Source organism: Cnephaeus nilssonii (genome assembly GCF_951640355.1).
Source record: "Cnephaeus nilssonii genome assembly, chromosome: 7".
In the NCBI taxonomy this organism is placed as follows: Eukaryota; Metazoa; Chordata; class Mammalia; order Chiroptera; family Vespertilionidae; genus Cnephaeus; species Cnephaeus nilssonii.
In genome coordinates, this window is record NC_137078.1 from 88,211,131 (window position 1) to 88,228,415 (window position 17,285).

Here is a 17,285-nt window from a genome sequence, read left to right on the forward strand (position 1 = left end):
TTTTACTGTGTGTGTGTGTACTAGTGTGTGTGTGTGTGTGTGTTGTGACCTAGTGTGTATTTTTACACTTAAAGCACAGTTTAATTTGCCCTAGCCACATTTCATGTAATCAATAGTCATATCGTGGGTGGCTACTATTTTGGGGCTAGAGTGAATTTCCAGTACCCGGCACTGTTCTCAATGTTTTATGTATTTTATTCTCAGTTTTCTGAGCTACAGATGAGGAATCAGAGCCAGAATGCTTGACTGTATACTGCCTCAACAAAACACAATATAATATTTGGATCTATAGCCTATGAGGATGATAGGAATTTTATTTACCTTTTCCTTTTTCCCCCCTGCAGTTCTCATTCCAAAAGAGCTTTTTTAGCTTCCCAGTTTATAGGTAATCTCTTCCACAACTTCTTGGTGACTTAATTTTCAAACTTCATTCTACCATGAGGACAAATCAAGTTTGTTAGCACAGGGATGGGAATAAATCCAAATAGATGTTACTTGTATGATAGGCCATTCATAGCAGACTTTCGAATTTTATTGTAGGGAGAGATGAGACATTCAATTGTATTCTATCTTTAAATGTTATTTTACTGTTTCAGGGGACAATGTGGTAACAACGATGAAAAAGCAATTGTTTTTGAATAAGAAAGCCAGAGGGATATACTGGTTCTGACTATTCAAGGGCTGTGTGATGTAAGCAAGTGGCTTAGGATTGCTTGAAACAGGTGTCCCAAAGTATGAATTTCACCGTTTCCAGGTACTTGAGAGGATTGTAGATGCCACTGAATGACAGTCACTTATGGACAAATGGGCAGGGGGCCTGGCCTGGTGGCAGGTTTTGGCTCCTGGAACAGCTGCCCCAGGGGCTGTTCTGTCCACCGGCCCTTGCAGCTCGCGGGGGGGGGGGGGGGGGGGGGGGGGGGCGGGGGGCTGGGCGCCGGCTGGAGGCGGGGACCGGGTCGGCTTCTCCCCGGACGGCCCCGCAAGATCCTTGTAGCTGAGCTCTAGGGTCGCACCGATATTCAGTCCTACCTGTCTCACCAATATAGGTGTGGTTGAGCTTTTGGATTTTTGCCATTATTGTACAGTTCCCCAAACAGAAAGAATAACCCAGAGATTCTGATGGGAACATTACATTTATACTGCTTTAGATACTCCTTCTGTGATACGTTTTTATATTGTTTCGAACCAGAAAATCCTTCACCTATTCAAACTTAATTTTTTTGTACCTCAAATTATGCTTTTCTTCCTATTACCGTTCAAACTTTATACCTGTATCTCTTTTTCATTTTGGGGCTTACTTATTCATTTCTACGTCGAATTAGTGGTTATTAGTGCAGAAAATAATAATTTTCATATATTCCTCTTGTATCCAGCACCTTCCTTTTATTAACTTAACGCACAGTTTCCCTGTTGGAGACGAAGAGTAAACAAGATGGACGCATCTGAGCTCCTTCAGTTTACAACGTCGATGCGGGAAACGGAAAGCGAACAAAGAGAAATCTCTTACGCTCTTGAGGAAATTAAAATGGGGCCACATGTGACAGTACTGAAAGCCCACGTGAGACAAAGTAGTCAGGGAGAGCTGACAATCTGGATAAACACTTTCGGCTCCAGGGAGCACACAGGCCCAGAGCCGGCCCTTCTTCCTTGGCCGTCCCCTTCCGCGCGCTTCCCTGCCCTTCGCTTCTCACCTCACCGCTCTCCCCGCCCCTGTCTTCTGCGGCTGCGCGAGGTCCTGCCCAATCGAAAACCAGATCACTGCTAGAAGGAGCAGGGATTGGTCCCAAGCTCCGAGGCTGCCAGGAAAGGGCGGGGCTTCGCGTAGGTTATTAATAGCTATCAGAAGGCCGACGGAAGTGCTGTGTTGTTGCCGGAAGTAGGAAGGAGAGGGTTGTGATGGCGGCTGCAGTTCTAACCGAGAAGGTAAGTGCCGCCGGCTCTACCCAGGGGATTTCGTGGGGGGACTGACAGGGGCCGACAGGGGCGAGAGGTGGAGGAGATGCCTGGGTGCTAGGACAGGGAGGAGTGGACACTGTGGAGTCGGGGTCGGCAGTGTGGGCCCGGCGCGGCCTGTCGGGTCCCGCGCGGCCTGTCGGGGAATCGGCCTGGGCAGCCCCGGGAGAAGCCGCGCCAGCCCTGCCAACAGCCGTCCCTCCCTGTCGCAGGTCCTGGCGAACGGCGCAAAGGAGGAGCAGCCCCTCGCGGCGGCGGAGGAGCTGTCCGCCCAGAAGCGCGAGCAGAGACTGCGCAAATTCCGGGAGCTGCATCTGAAGCGGGTGAGTAGATGCTGAGACCTGTCGTTGGTCAGGCCCCTGCGTGTCTGTGGGGGGACGAGGAAGTCGCAGCAGCGGGCCTAACAAACGCGCGTGGCCGGATGCAAGATCTTTCCCGGTGGTTCTCAACTCTGGTAGCACGTTGTAATCACTTTTGAAAATACAGTTGATCCTTGAACATCGCCTGGGTTTAGGGGTGCTGAACGCCGCAGTCGAAAATCCATATATAACTTTGGACTCTACAGTTGCCCCTTCGCATATACTTAGATTCAACCAACCGCGCAGAATGAAAACAGTATTAGTTACACGCGAATTTTCGACTGTGCGGGGGCGGCACCCATAATCCCGGCGTTGTTCAAGGGTCAGCTGTATTTTTAAAAATATATATTTTTACTGATTTCAGAGAGGATGGGAGAGGGAGAGAGAGATAGAAACAGCAATGATGAGAGAGAATCATTGATCGGCTGCCTCCTGCATGCCCCCTATTGGGGATTGAGCCTGCAACCCCGGGCATGTGCCCTTGACCGGAATCTAACCTGGTACCCTTCAGTCCGCAGGCTGTCGCTCAATCCACTGAGCCAAACCAGCCAGGGCTGGTCAGCTGTATTTTTGATCTGCAGTTGGGAATGTGAAAATACTGTTTTAGATCTGAGGTTGGTTGAATCCGTGGATGTGAAACCCGGGGATAGGAAGGGCTGAGTGTACTTAGATACTGAAAAAAATCTGGTTTAAGTGGACCTCTGTAGTTCAAACCTGTGTTGTCCAAAGGTCAACTGTACACATTCCCCCTCCAACCCTCTTCCCACCTAAATCTGATTTAACTTACCTAGACTAGGTTTGGGAGTCTCTATTACTAACAGCCTCCTTGCTGTATTCTAACAAACTGTATTTTACTAGGGAAATATGTAGAAACTTGTCCAATGCTAATAAGAGAGCTGGTTGCTTCTTCATTCAAAAATAAGCAGCAGCCCTGGCCAGTGTGGCTCAGTTGGTAGGGCGTCATCCCCTTGCTGGGAAAGGTTGTTGGTTCCATTCTGGATCAGGGCAGATGCCAGGGTGTGAGCTCCAACTGCGGTAGGGTGCGTGCTGGAGGCAGCAGATGGATGTTTCACTATCAATGTTAATTTCTCCCTCCTCCCTCCCTCTCTCCCTCCCTCCCTCCCTTCCTCCCTCTCTCTTTCTTTCTCTCTCTAAAAATCAATATAAAAATCTCTGAAAGTCTGTAGTGTCAATGAATGTGAAAATACCGTTTTAGATCTGAGGTTGGTTGAATCCGTGAAAAAGCTCAATGAAAGTCTGTAGTGTCAATGGTTGAGCTAGTCAGTAGGGAACAAGATGATTAAGATAAGGCCTCTGTTCTTAAAAGAGGAGGCAACTTTATAGCTAGAAATTTTATTGTGGTAAATGCCATGCTAGAGTTAGGAACAAAGGCTGGGGAGTACAGAGGAGAGATAAAAACAGTGTGTGTGTGTGTATCTCCAGGGAGTGTCTTATATAAGACACCTAAACTACTATTTAAAAGATTAGTAAGGTGTTATCAGACAAAGAAGTTGGAGGGAAAAAATATCCAAATGCAAAGGAAGAGAATTCATATTAGAGACAAGAGTCCAGCAAATAACTGGCTGCAGTTGGAGCTGAGAAAGAAAAAAAGAACAGCTCTTGACTCAGCTTGAAGTGGCCTGACAGCCCGGCCATGGTTCCACAAAACCCCAGCATCACTCTGACTGTTGGAGTGAGACAGACCACAGAAATGACCACACGTCCCCCTCTTCTGCTAACATCATAGACTGTTATTACCAAATAAAACATTGGTCTTGCTCCACTAATCCTGCCTCGTATGTAAAAACTTGAGATACTCAATCAAAAATGCGTTGTCTTTCTGACAGTGCAATCCAGAGCACAACCACGCTTCCTCGAATTTCCTCCCAGCCGCTGATACCCTAATCCTATGCCTACCCCCCTAACTCTCTCTCACTGAAGTGCCTACAGCTCCCTATGGTTTGCTGTCTCTTTCAGGGCAACAAATACAACTTGGTTTGATTTCAGGTGTTTTCTTGGTGTCTTCACCTGGAGGGTATGGTCAGCGTCAAGAATAAATAAGGGATTGTAGTTGAGAGGAATTTCTCTCTTTGCCCCCAAGAGTTAATCTAATAAAGACTTAAACACACTTAAATATTTACTTGGATGGGCTTAGGAGACATGGCTTCCTGGACTTACTGCCCCCAGCCTGTGACCTAAGAAACATCAAACTTAATTTTCCCTTAAGATGATAGGCTCATTTTATTTTATGCAGTTAAATTTATTTTAAAACGGACTCTTCACAGAGGAATCCAACTGGAAAATGTCTTCCATTTGCTATAATGTAAACTGTTAAAATATTTAAGAAGGAGGGGCACTTGGAAAGGATTAGAGATATTAAGAGAGGTTGTAGAGCCCCAGCCCCAAATTGAGGCTTTTTCCTTGAGTTAATCAAGATTAAAAGAGACTGGAAAGTAGAACGTCATTCTCATCATGTGTTTAACATTATTTCATGCCATGTGAAGTCTTTAGTGCCACTGTAGTAGTCCTTCCCCTTTGTGAATCCGTGTCCCATCCAACCCTGAGGGAATGCACAGCTCGACAGGTAAAGCTGACATGAACCTCCAGGCCTTTGCAGCAGCAAATCAGTGCAGCCCAACACTTTTTTTTTTTTTTTACTCGATACAAATGCAGACCTAGTTAGGTGGTTCCCTTGCTTAAAATCCTTTGATGGGTCTTTGTTGCTTTAAGATAAAATGGGGTCCCCTTGGTAATGTGTCTTACCTGACCCTCACAGAAGGCAAGATCTGTTTGGATTGATTTTCATGCTTCAGCTATAAACTTTTTGTTACATTTTAGAATGAAGCCCGTAAATTAAATCACCAAGAAGTTGTGGAAGAAGATAAAAGACTTAAGTTACCTGCAAATTGGGAAGCCAGAAAAGCTCGTTTGGAGTGGGAACTACAGGAGGAAGAAAAGAAAAAGGTTAGGAACGCCTCTGCTGTTTCCTAAGTGGTTTACTCAGTCTTTCTGTTGTATTGACACAGTAAAACAAGGTGGTTTTGTCCACTGGCTCTAGAGCTAGATGCCAGAGTTCAGATCTTGGCTCTGCTTTTTACTAGTTGCAACACTTTGGGTGAGTTATCTAACCTGTCTGTGCCTCTGTTTTCTCATCTGTAAAATGGAGACTGTGATAATAATTGAGTTAATTATGAGTTAAATGAGCCAGTGCCTGTAAAACAGGGTCTGACACCTGATAAGTGCTGAATAAATATTATTTTTAAATCTGTGTGCTTATTTCTTATATACTATAGCAGATTCCTGAATTTTCTTTGATTAATCATTATTTTAAAAGTATTGCTAGATAATTTTATTCAATCTTTCTTGTTTTAAAATAGATAAAATAATTGTTTGTATATAATTGCTGGTTTCAGCTTTTTCCTTTCTTTTTAGGAATGTGCAGCCAGAGGGGAGGACTATGAGAAAGTGAAGTTACTGGAGATCAGTGCCGAAGATGCAGAAAGATGGGAGAGGAAAAAGAAGAGGAAAAACCCCGACCTGGGATTTTCAGGTAAAATTGGCTTTTACTTTATGGAATGGGCCTGTTAGCTTAAGCATCGCCTTCAATGTTTCTGATTTATGAAAGAATACTCCCCTTCAGGGATATTCTCTAGGGGCATAAACCCTAGAAAATACATATACATCTCCTGGGGCAGCAGTAATGGCTATACTTCAGTCAGCTGGATTATTTTATTCTTGTGGCAAAATTAATCGAGGTTTGTATTGTCAGCATCTTCAGGATAAGAGGCTCTGCTTAGATTGGTGTCTTGTGCATATATTACTAATAATAATTTAGGTTTTTTCCCCCTGAATTGTAATGACCAAACAAGGAAGTATATTATGTCTGATTCTCATTTTCTTTTTAGATTATGCTGCTGCCCAGTTACGCCAGTATCATCGGTTGACCAGACAGATCAAACCTGACATGGAAACATATGAGAGACTGAGAGAAAAGCAGTAAGTTGACAGTGATGCAAGGTTTTTTGGTTTTTTTTTTTGGCATCCTGAGGTAGACATATTTGTGTGTGAGTATATACAACCATACACACATAAATATTGCTTAGTAATGTTTAGGTATGGGTTATCAGGCAGCTGTGTTAAGAATGATTTCTGATCTCCACAACAATATTTATTGCTCACGCCACAGCAGTTAAGCTCATCATCTGGTTATCTTTCTAGCTGTGCGTCCCAAGACTGAGTGTGAAGTGGTTAAAACCAGATTATCCTATTCACTCAGCTATTCTTTTAAGAGGCAGATGCTTTAGTGCCGGCATGTGTGAACTTTTTTTTTGTAAAGGACCAGATAGTAAACATTTTAGGCTTTGTGGGCTATATGGTCTCTGTCACAACTGCTAGTACTCGGCTCCGCTGCTGTGATGTGAAAGCGACATAGAGGACCTATAGACAAATGGGTGTGGCTCTGTCCCAGTAAAACTGTTTATAAAAACAGATAGTGGAGCTTGCCAACCCCTGCTTTAGTGGAGAGAGAAATACCTGAACTTGGAGGCGAGTCCTTTGACTCTGCCCTTGGCTCTTTCATCTATAGAACGAAGGGGTCAGAATAAGTGACTTAATAGATCCCTTCCAATTCTGTATTTTTGTTTTTTAAGATTTTTAATTGATTTTTAGAGAGAGAGAGAGAGAGAAAAACGTTGATGTGAAAGCGAAGCATCAGTCAGCTGCCTCCTACATGCCCCTTACTGGGGATCAAGCCTGCAATCCTGGCATATGCCCTGATCAGGAATTGAACCAGCAATCTTTTTTTTTTTTTTTTTTAAATATTTTTATTGATTTCAGAGAGGAAGGGAGTGGGTGAGAGAGAGAGAAATATCAATGATGAGAGAGAATCATTGATTGGCTGCCTCTTGCGTACCCCCTACTGGGGATCAAGCTGACAAACCTGGGCAGATGGCCTGACCAGGAATTGAACGGTGACCTCCTGGGCCACGCTGGCTGGGTGAGCCAGCAATCTTTTGGTGCACAGGATGATACCCAACCAACTGAGCCATATGGGCCAGGGCTCTGTATTTCTTTTTAAGTTAAGGTGGGAGCCACCCCTCAGTAATTATGTGTCTCTATTTTATCTCTCATCGTGAATGGTTGTTTACTTTGAAATTAGGAAATGTGGTGCACTTGTATTATTACTCTAAGTTCATTTTGCTGTCTTTTCAGTGGAGAAGAGTTTTTCCCAACATCCAACAGTCTTCTTCATGGAACGCATGTGCCTTCCACTCAGGAAATTGATAGGATGGTCACAGATCTGGAAAAACAGTAAGTACTCAGTAGAGCAGTATGAAATTTTAAGTGCTTAATGGCAAAATGGACATAATAAGCTTAGAATGAATTGAATAGACAGATATTATACTTGCTAATTTCTGACTTAGCATCTATAGTGGTTTTGGGGACAGCAAGTATGAGTTGAGTCCATATGATTTGGAATGGAGAAGCAAACAAAGTATTGATAAAATTGAATTGTTATAATTGAAGCAGGGAAGGATTTAAAGAAAATTATTCTTTATTTAGTAATCACTCTGCTATTTGATTTGAAGATGTAAGAATGTCAGTGGTCGACAAACTCATTAGTCAGCAGAGCCAAATATCAACAGTACAACGATTGAAATTTCTTTTGAGAGCTGAAAACCGACTTCTGCGCATGGGCCACGAAATTTCAGTCGCAGTGTACGTGCGCTCCTGCACGTAGTATTTTGTGGAAGAGCCTCACTCAAGGGGCCAAAGAGCCATATGTGGCTCGTGAGCCGCAGTTTGCCGACCACTGTTCTAGTGAATATACCTCCACTACATTTGTGTTTCTTATACTGATAGGGGTGAATATAGGGCAGAGTGGAATGAATCTGTATTTTAGAAGTTAATACATGTGAAGTATTAAGATAGTGCCTCACATACTGTGCACTCCATATTAGCTGTGGTTATCCTATCTAATAAAAGAGTAATATGCAAATTGACCATCACACCAAGACACAAGATGGCTGCCCCCATGTGGACACAAGATGGTCGCCACAAGATGGCCTGCAGGGGAGGGCAGTTGTGGGAAGTTAGGGGTGACCAGGCCAGCAGAGGAGGGCAGTTGGGGGAGACCAAGCCAGCAAGGGAGGGCAGTTGGGGGGGACCCAGGCCTGCTGGAGCAGGGGCAGTTGGGGGGGGGTGACCCAGGCCTGCAGGGGAGGGCAGTTGTGGGCGATCAGGCAAGCAGGGAGGGCAGTTAGGGGTGACCGGGCCGGCAGAGGAGGGCAGTTGAGGGAGACCAGGTCAGTAGGGGAGGGCAGTTGTGGGGACCAGGCCTTCAGGGGAGGGCAGTTGGGGGGGGACAGGGCCTGCAGGAGAGGACAGTTGCGGGGGACCCAGGCCAACAGGGGAGAGCAGTTGTGGGGGACCCAGGCCAGCAGGGGAGGGCAGTTGGGGGGGACCAGGCCTGCAGTGGAAGGCAGTTGGGAGCCGGCAGTCCTGGATTGTGAGAGGGATGTTGGACTGCCCGTTTAGGCCCGATCCCACTGGCCCCCTAAACGGGCGGTCGGACATCCCTCAAGGGGTTCCAGATTGGAGAGGGTGCAGGCTGGGCTGAGGGACACCTCCCTGCCCCCGTGCATGAATTTCATGCACCGGGCCTCTAGTTATTAATATAATTATTGTAGTCATCTTCTTTTAATATTTTATGTATCCAATCCAGTTTCTAACAAGATTATCATTGCTTTCTTAGAGGCATTCTGAAGATGAATATGTATATTACTCTATTTTATGGTTCTTACCCAGGGTTGTGCTATTGTGCTATTAATTAGCAGCTTCAACTTGATCTTGATGAAAACTGCTTCCCCCACCCACCAAAGTGTGCTGTTCTAAGTGTAACGATGCTATTCTCACCTACTAGGCTATTTCTATTAAGACAAAAAATAAAGACAAGACCTGGCCAGCTAGCTCAGTTGGTTTGACTGCTGTTCTGATATGCCAAGGTTGTAGGTTCGATTTCTGGTCAGGGCACATGCAAGAATCAATGAATGAATGCATAAATAAGTGGAACAACAAATCGATGTTTCTCTCTCAAGTTAATAAATTGAAAAAAATTTTAAAAGACATTTAAAAATTTTTAAATTATTTTCTTTTTCCCTCAGAATTGAAAAACGAGACAAATATAGCCGGAGACGACCTTATAATGATGATGCAGATATTGACTATATTAATGAAAGGAATGCCAAATTCAACAAAAAGGCAGAAAGATTCTATGGGAAATATACAGCTGAAATTAAACAGAATTTGGAAAGAGGAACAGCTGTCTAATCTTCAGGAACTGTTTTTAGAAGTTTGAGATGGAGTGAAAATTTCTGCTAGCAGAACTCAGTCTATGCCTTCCCACTCAGCATTTAAAAATAAATGATTTTTCTTAAACATATATTTCCAAATTTTTGTGTTTGGATATAAGATGTATTTCTTGTAGTGTACTTGTTTTGTAATAATCTACTTTGTATAAATCCTAATTATATTATTTTTCTATGTATTTTAAATGTGTGATTGCTTAATCTTTGAAGCATTTTGGGCTTAGTATTACTGGTACCAAACATAAATTCAGTCACTCTCGCTTTGAATCATGTTAGGAATTTGACAGAATCTAGAGTTGGACTCAGGAACCATGTGGGGATTGTAGACTCCGAAGCTAAGGACAGTGATGAAGGTGTGGCAGTGGCTACTGGAGGACTGGTGAAGGCTGGACCCAGGACTGCTTATGACCAAGTTCAGGAAGTAACAACTATCCTCCTCTGAATATGGACCATGTACTGTTCCCTTTTTTACAAAGCAAATACCCTGTGGAATAAAATCCCTACTAAACCCTCTGCTTATCACTCAAAAGTATATTTGTATACACACACACCAACATACATGCTTCCAATTCCATAAACTTAAATTTCTTTTTTATGGGAAATTCCAAATACATTCAAAAGAAGACAAGTTAGTACAATGACCCCCACGTACCCAATCCCCATCTCCTGGCCAATCCAGTTTCATCTTTGTTTCTACTTGCCCCTCCATGACTCCCAGGTTCTTTTGAAGCAAATACTAGATGTATAACTTCACCTCTTACACATTTTTAAGTATCTGAAAGCCCATGAGCATCAGCCCATGGAGGTTGCTGGTGTGATTCCCAGTCAGGGCACATGCCCGAGTTGTGGACTTGATCCTCATTGTGGAGTGTGCAGGGGGCAGCCTATCGATGTTTCTATCCCTCTCCCTTCCTCTCTAAATAAAAAAGAAAACATTAAAAAAAGATATAAAAAAGACCCACATCAAACTGGTAGACATGAAAATACATTTCTGAGATGGAGAAGTACCCTGGGTGGGTTTAACCTGATTGCTGCTGAGTTCCCATTGGCCACTGCTCATTCTGTTCATCTCCCACGTAGCCCATGGCTGGGTGATGCTCCTCTAACAGTGCTCCTCTCACTCCTGCCCCTGCCCATCAGGACGGGGCTGCCTCCCCATTAGCTTTTTCCCCCTGAAAGCTGGGGCATCTTAGTGGGGACAACTTGGCTGATTTATTTCAAAGGCCATCTCAGAGAAGTGGGTCTTAATTATTATTTTCAACTGTGTTCTCTCACTTGGAAGGCCCAGTTGAGCAGTTTTTGGCCAGGTGGTGGAGCTGAGCATAACAAAATGATCTCTGTGAGAATAAACAAATCATCTTTTCTGTCAAATAACAGTTTAGACAGCTGCCATTTTGGACCCCGTGACTTGGCAACCGCCATGTTGGCCACATGGTTTGCAGCTCCCCTGGGGGCCACCATCTTGAAACAGCAAAGACCAACCTCTCCCTTTGAATTGGCCAATTGGAAAAGACTGTGCACCTGAGCTCCAATCAAGAGCAAAGGACAGGTCACGTGTGTCAGAGATTATAAAGCCGAGCAACCAGCCTGCTCGGTGTGCATGCGCTTCCAGACCATGTGTGTGCACCCTTCTATGTAGAAGTAAAGATGTTTGCCTTGCTGCCTGGCTCCCAAGTATGTTTTGTATTCTACCAGGACCCCTGACTTGGGGGGCTCCCCTTATTTCTAACATCTCCAATAGTTATCATTAATTGTAGTGTGACAGTGTTCAAGCTGGCTCTGGAGTGAGTTTGTCCCCATCGGAGTCCTCTGAAGGCCTTAGTGGAATGGGGACGATAATAGCACTAACCTCACAGGATTGTTGTTGGTATTAAATGGATAATCCAGGCAAAGCACTTAGCACACTGGGCTGTGTGGAGTCAATGCCCATGCATGTTGGCAGTTCCCGTAACATCACATTCTCCAATAAGATTCTTGCTATCTCCATTCTCAGGGCAAGAAGCACTGTGCAAAAGCCAGTAAAAACACTGACTAAGGTGCCAGACAGCCTGGATTCGAATGTCAGTTCTTCCATTTGCCAGGCAAACGATCTGGGGCCAGTCACTGCATTAGTCCGCTAGGGCTGCCCTAACAGAATACAGACAGGGCGGCTTAAACACCAGAAATGTGTTTTCTCACAGTTCTGAAGGCTGGAAGTCCAAGAGCAAGGGACCAGCGGGGTTGATTTATGGTGAAAGCTCTCTCCTCGGCTTGCAGGTGGCCACCTTCTTGCTGTGCCCTCAGATGGCCTTTTCTCCCTGTTCATGCACTCGGGGTGTCCCCTCCTTTTTTCCCCCATAAGGACATCAGTCCTATTGGATTAGGGTTCCCACCCTTATGACCTCATTTAACCTTAATGACTTTAAAAAAATATATCTTTATTGACTTCAGAGAGGAAGGGAGAGAGAGATAGAAACATCAATGATGAGAGAGAATCATTGAATGGCTGCCTCCTGCACAGTCCACATTGGGGATCGAACCCACAACCTGGGCATGTGCCCTGACCGGGAATCGAACAGTGACTTCCTGGTTCATAGGTCAATGCTCAACCACTGAGCTAAGCAGGCTGGGCTTAATGACTTTCTTAAATAGAGTCACATGGGGGTTAGAGTTTTAGCACATAAATTTTGGGGGGACTCAATTTGGCTCATAAAATCACCCACCCTCTTTGTGATTCAGTTTCCCCAGCTCTAAAAAGTGTTAATGATGTCTACCTCAGACGGCTGTTAAATGAATACAATGTGCTATACCAGTGCCTGTTCATAGTGGGTACCATGTGAGTTATAACAGTAATGAGTCAATAAATATTCTCCTCCTGGGCATTTCCTCTACCTGGTCTGCTCTCTTTCCTCACCTCCTAATCAAGATAATGCCACATTATTGACTCAGAAATCTCTGAGGGAGGTAGGATTTCCACGTGACTTACTCCCTGCCCCCCAAGTGTTGGCTTTTTTTTTTTTTTTTTAACCAGCAGAGACTTCCTCTTCCTGCCAATCCGGAGCTGTGCAGCGGTAGGCAATCCAGGGGCTTTGAAGCGCCCTGCCCAGACCTCTCTGCACCCCCGGCACCAGCCGCTCCCTTCGGAAGCTCACGGCTTACCCAGGACTAAGTTTGCGCTCTGCCTGGGCTGCTTCGCCACTGAGAGTCACAGTCCAGTTCCTGACAAATGACAACCACTTGCAGAACTCAGGGATCTGAGACCAGAGGTCCCACCTGGCTTTTTGCTTTAATGGAACCAGCACTTGTGGTCAAATCATTAAAAACAAAACCAAACCCAAAACACCTCTTATCTCTAAAAATGTTCACATTTTGGGTGAATAGTTTAGTCTTGTCCCCATGGGTGGGGATGTCATATTTGTGTTTGGAAACTTACGGGCTAATGGGAGCTCTACAGACTGTAGGAACCACAAGAAACTAGAAGATACAGACAGCCTCTCACCTGGCTAAAACCTGTGTGTGTGTGTGTGTGTGTGTGTGTGTGTGTGTGTGTGTGTTGGGAGGGGACAGGAGTGTGTTTCTGCAGCTGGAAATGGTCCTTGGGGGAGAGATTGGAAAAAAAAAAAAAGTCCCAGAATATATGGAAGATGTTCATCACATATTTATAAAATAAACATAAAACATTTAAAATATATCACAGTTTTTAAAAAATCTTGTATTAGCATTTCTCATTCTTATTAATAAAATAGAAGTTCTCAAATAAGAACTCAGCTAGTCCTCTCCTGTTGCTTAGAGGCGGGTGTGGCTAGATAGAGACAGAGCCTGAAAGTAGAAAGGGGATGGGGAGGGAGAGCAGGGCCTCAAAGTGACCACGGCAACTGTTTAGCGCCCCCTTGTGGGCTTTGAGGAACATAGCTTCAAAATCAGTCTCATTAAAAAAAACCCAAAACACACAAGCATTGGGCTTTTTCCTAGCTATAACATTAATGCGTAGTCATTGTAAATTGTTGTTGATACAGGCATTCTAAATCAGTGACATGTGAATCAGTCAGATTTTAGTAATATTTTGTTCATTACTAGGGAAAGAGAATTTTGGTTTCATAATGCAGCTTCGCAAAGTTTTCATCAAAATTAGCTTATGTAAACATGCTTCCATTGATGTCTGTACATTTTCTAAACAAAGATATAAATATGGTCAGTAAACACATGAAAAGGTGCTCAATGCTACTTGCCCTCAGGGAAACACAGAGTAAAACTACAATGAGGTACCACTGCACATCCACCAGAATAGCTCTAATCAACGACACAGATAATCACAAGTGTTGACAAGGACGTGGCGGAATCGGACCTTCTGTTCACTGCTGGTGAGGAATAACTGCGTTGACAGTTCCTCCAAAGGTTAGCCCTGGAGTTACCGCATGAAGTGACAATTTCATTACTAGGTATTCCTAGAGAATTGAAGACATATTGCCACAAAAAATCTTGTAAGCAAATATTCACAGAAGCATTACTTGTAATAGCCAAAGAGTAGAAAGAGCTCAAATGTTCATCAACTGATGAATGGATAAGTGTGATATATTCACATAAAGGAATATTATTCAGCAATAAAAAGGAATAAAGTTCTGATACAGGCCACACCATGGTGAACCTTGAGAACATTTTGCTAAGTGACAGAAGTCAGACACAAAAGATCATACATACCTTGTATGACTCCATTTATATGAAATGTCCAGAACAGGCAAATCCATGGAGACAGAACATAGACTAGTGGCTGCCTGGGGCTGGGTGGGATGAAGGAGGGCGTGGAGAGGGAATGACTGTTAATGGGGACGGAGTTTCCTTTTGGGATGAGGAAATGTTCTTAAATTATAGTGTGGTGATGGTTACACACCCCTGTGAATATGCTAAAAACCACAGAACTGTGCACTTTAAAAGGTGAATTTTACGGCATGAGAATTATATCTCAATAAAGCTGTTTTGGTTTCTGTTTGTAATTATATCATGAGAAGATTTCCATTGAGTTTGGAAGTCTGTTTGACATGCAGGCTTCATAAAATTCATTTGGAGTGATTTCCAGGAGGCCCCTCGAGAAGTCAAGACAGCCAAGACAGATTCCCAAGGGACACGTGTGATTGCCCATCCCGAGAAATAGCAACAACTCGACTAAATGACTCATTGAACAAGTGGTTTTGAGCACCTACGACATGCTGGAAAGTGTTCCAGAAGCTGGGCTATACCAATGAGCAGATTCAAGGGTTTATTTTATTTTATTTATTTTTAAAATAATTCTTTATTGTAAGGGTTGATTTTAGTTAAGCTGCTTCTCACGTGGGTGACTCTGGACTGATGGCTCCAGGGTGAACCCAGCAGGCATTGAATGATGGATGTTACCAAGGATTCACGGCTTCCCTCCTCCTATTCCGGGGAAACCAGGCAATTTAAAAAAGTGAGGGAGATATGAAGTTATGGCTTTTGTGAAAGTGTTTCCATACTTGAGAAAGTCAACCGCAGTTAGGAATGACTTTGGCTGGGAACAACAGAAATCCCAACGAAGAGGCGTGGACAAAGAGAAGACTAGTTTTCTCACAAAAATGTGGAGGCGGGAGATCACTCGGTGCTGGATAAGGTCATGAGGGCCCGGGACCCGCCCCTTCTGCTGGGGCATCCTCGGCGTTGGCCTTTGTGTGTGTCACCAGCTGTTGCTCAGCACGAGGCATGCTGTCCTCACACCAGTGTCCCAGGAGGACGGTCAAAGGGGCAGGGCTCCATTTATTCTGGAAAGCGTTCCTGGTGTATCACCGACCAGGACAGGACCACGAGCTGCATCAGTGCACGAGGCAGTGTAGTAACCAACCAGTGGGCTGGGGCTTGCTGATGAAGGCTTGATTCTCTTGGGCCTGGCTCTGGGCTTCAGTCCAACTTGGGTTGGTTCCATGAATCTCATGATGGGGCCTATGAGGACAAGGGGTACGACAACGCGCAAGCACACGTCAAGCCCTTGTTTGAATCACATGGTGAAACATCCCATTGGCCAAATCAACGCACGTGGCTGAGCCCAAAGTCCGGGGCAGGAAATGCACTTAGCCTGCTATGACACACGGTAAGGGCGGAAGCATAATTCTACTACAGGGGCGTGAAGGCACATGGGCCTTTCCCTGGACCAGGCAGCAGGGTTCGGATGGCCGTGGGTGGCTTAGACCAACCTCGACTCACGAAGTCTTACGGTGTAGTGGTTAAGAACGTGACTTTTTGGAGAAGGACTTTTAGGATCAAACCCCAGCTTCTCCACTCACTAGCTCTTTGACCTGGGGCAATCAGTTTCAAGTCTAGATTCCTCATCTGCAAAAGGAGGGGAATAATAGCACCTGCCTCATAGGGTTGCCGTGAAGACTACGGTGCTTCTAATTCTCACCCGAGGATATTTTTTCCATTGATTTTCTTTTTTCTGCTGCCAAAAGCTTTATTGTTTCATTTGGTCCAATGCATGGGAGAGGGCTCCATGGGAGAGGGCTCCAGGGCGGTTAAGAGAATGGCTGGTAGTTTCGGGGAGAGGCTCAGGTAAAGCCAGACGCCAGGGGAAGCAGAGGGCCCCCCAAAGGCCTCTGGGCTCCACAGGCTCCTCGTGGTGCTTGAGGGGGAGCCTTTCGAAGAGACACTCGCCCGGCCCAGCCTGGGGGCCGGCAGCCTGCGGAGGTGAGTCCGGTGGTCGCCCATCTTCGTGATGAGCTTCACCTCCTCACCCCAGAAGTGGTTCTCCAGGAAGTCCCGGAGCTGAGGGGCTGCGTGGGGGGAACCCGGGGCCTGCAGCTCCACCGGGGCCTGGCTCCGGCTCCTCTCCGAGGCCAGGCGGCTGCCAGGGCCCTGAGCGGTGCCCACTCACCTGGGCGGCTGCAGCGCGTCCTGGAGGACAGTGCGGCCGCCTCCCGGTTTTCAACTCTAAGATGCTCAGCCCCTCGCGCTTCTCCGCCAACTCGGGGAAGAAGCGGCCCACGCCTCGAGAGCCACGTCGTCAGGGTGGAAACAGAAGCCCAGAGAGGCAGGTGCGGAGGCCGCAGAGGCAGCTGGCCAGGCGGCGGGCCGCAGCCTCCCCCTCGGTGGAATCATGCTGACGCATTCGGGAGCTCACGGTTGTCCGGCAATTAGGAGTTAAGGTAGAAAAACCCCGGCGTGTTGGCTGGTCCAGGAGGGGGTTCTGCAGGTGGTGACTGGATAAGGGGCAGGAGAGTGGCCGGAGGCTGGAAGAAGGGGCGTCCCTGGGTCTGTTCTGGTCAAACACTGTTGAAGCAAGAGGCAGATCTGGGACCGCCGAGGGCATTCTCCATTGATTAAAAAAAAATAAAAATCTATTTTTATTGATTTCAGAGAAGAAGGGAGAGGGAGAGAGAGATAGAAACATCAATGATGAGAGAGAATTATTGATCGGCTGCCTCCTGCACGCCCCGCACTGGGGATTGAGTCCATAACCTGGGCATGTGCTCTGACCAAGAACCGAACAGCAACCTCCTGGTTCATAGGTAGATGCTCGACCACTGAGCCACACCAGCTGGTCTCCATTGATTTTTTTTTAAGAGAGAATGGAAGGGAGGGGGAGAGACACAGAGAAAGAAACATCGATCTGAGAGAGATTGGG

General features: G+C 45.5%; 1 protein-coding gene across 1 annotated transcript; it reads left to right on the forward strand.

The window, feature by feature from the left end:
* Positions 1 to 1,867: 1,867 nt before the first annotated feature.
* SYF2 (SYF2 pre-mRNA splicing factor) lies at positions 1,868 to 10,191 on the forward strand. The gene is made up of 7 exons (XM_079778246.1): positions 1,868 to 1,923; positions 2,166 to 2,276; positions 5,151 to 5,276; positions 5,745 to 5,862; positions 6,218 to 6,308; positions 7,524 to 7,622; positions 9,476 to 10,191. The coding sequence occupies exons 1-7, from the start codon at positions 1,897 to 1,899 to the stop codon at positions 9,639 to 9,641; spliced, it is 738 nt and encodes a 245-aa protein (XP_079634372.1). The 5' UTR covers positions 1,868 to 1,896; the 3' UTR covers positions 9,642 to 10,191.
* Positions 10,192 to 17,285: the final 7,094 nt, after the last annotated feature.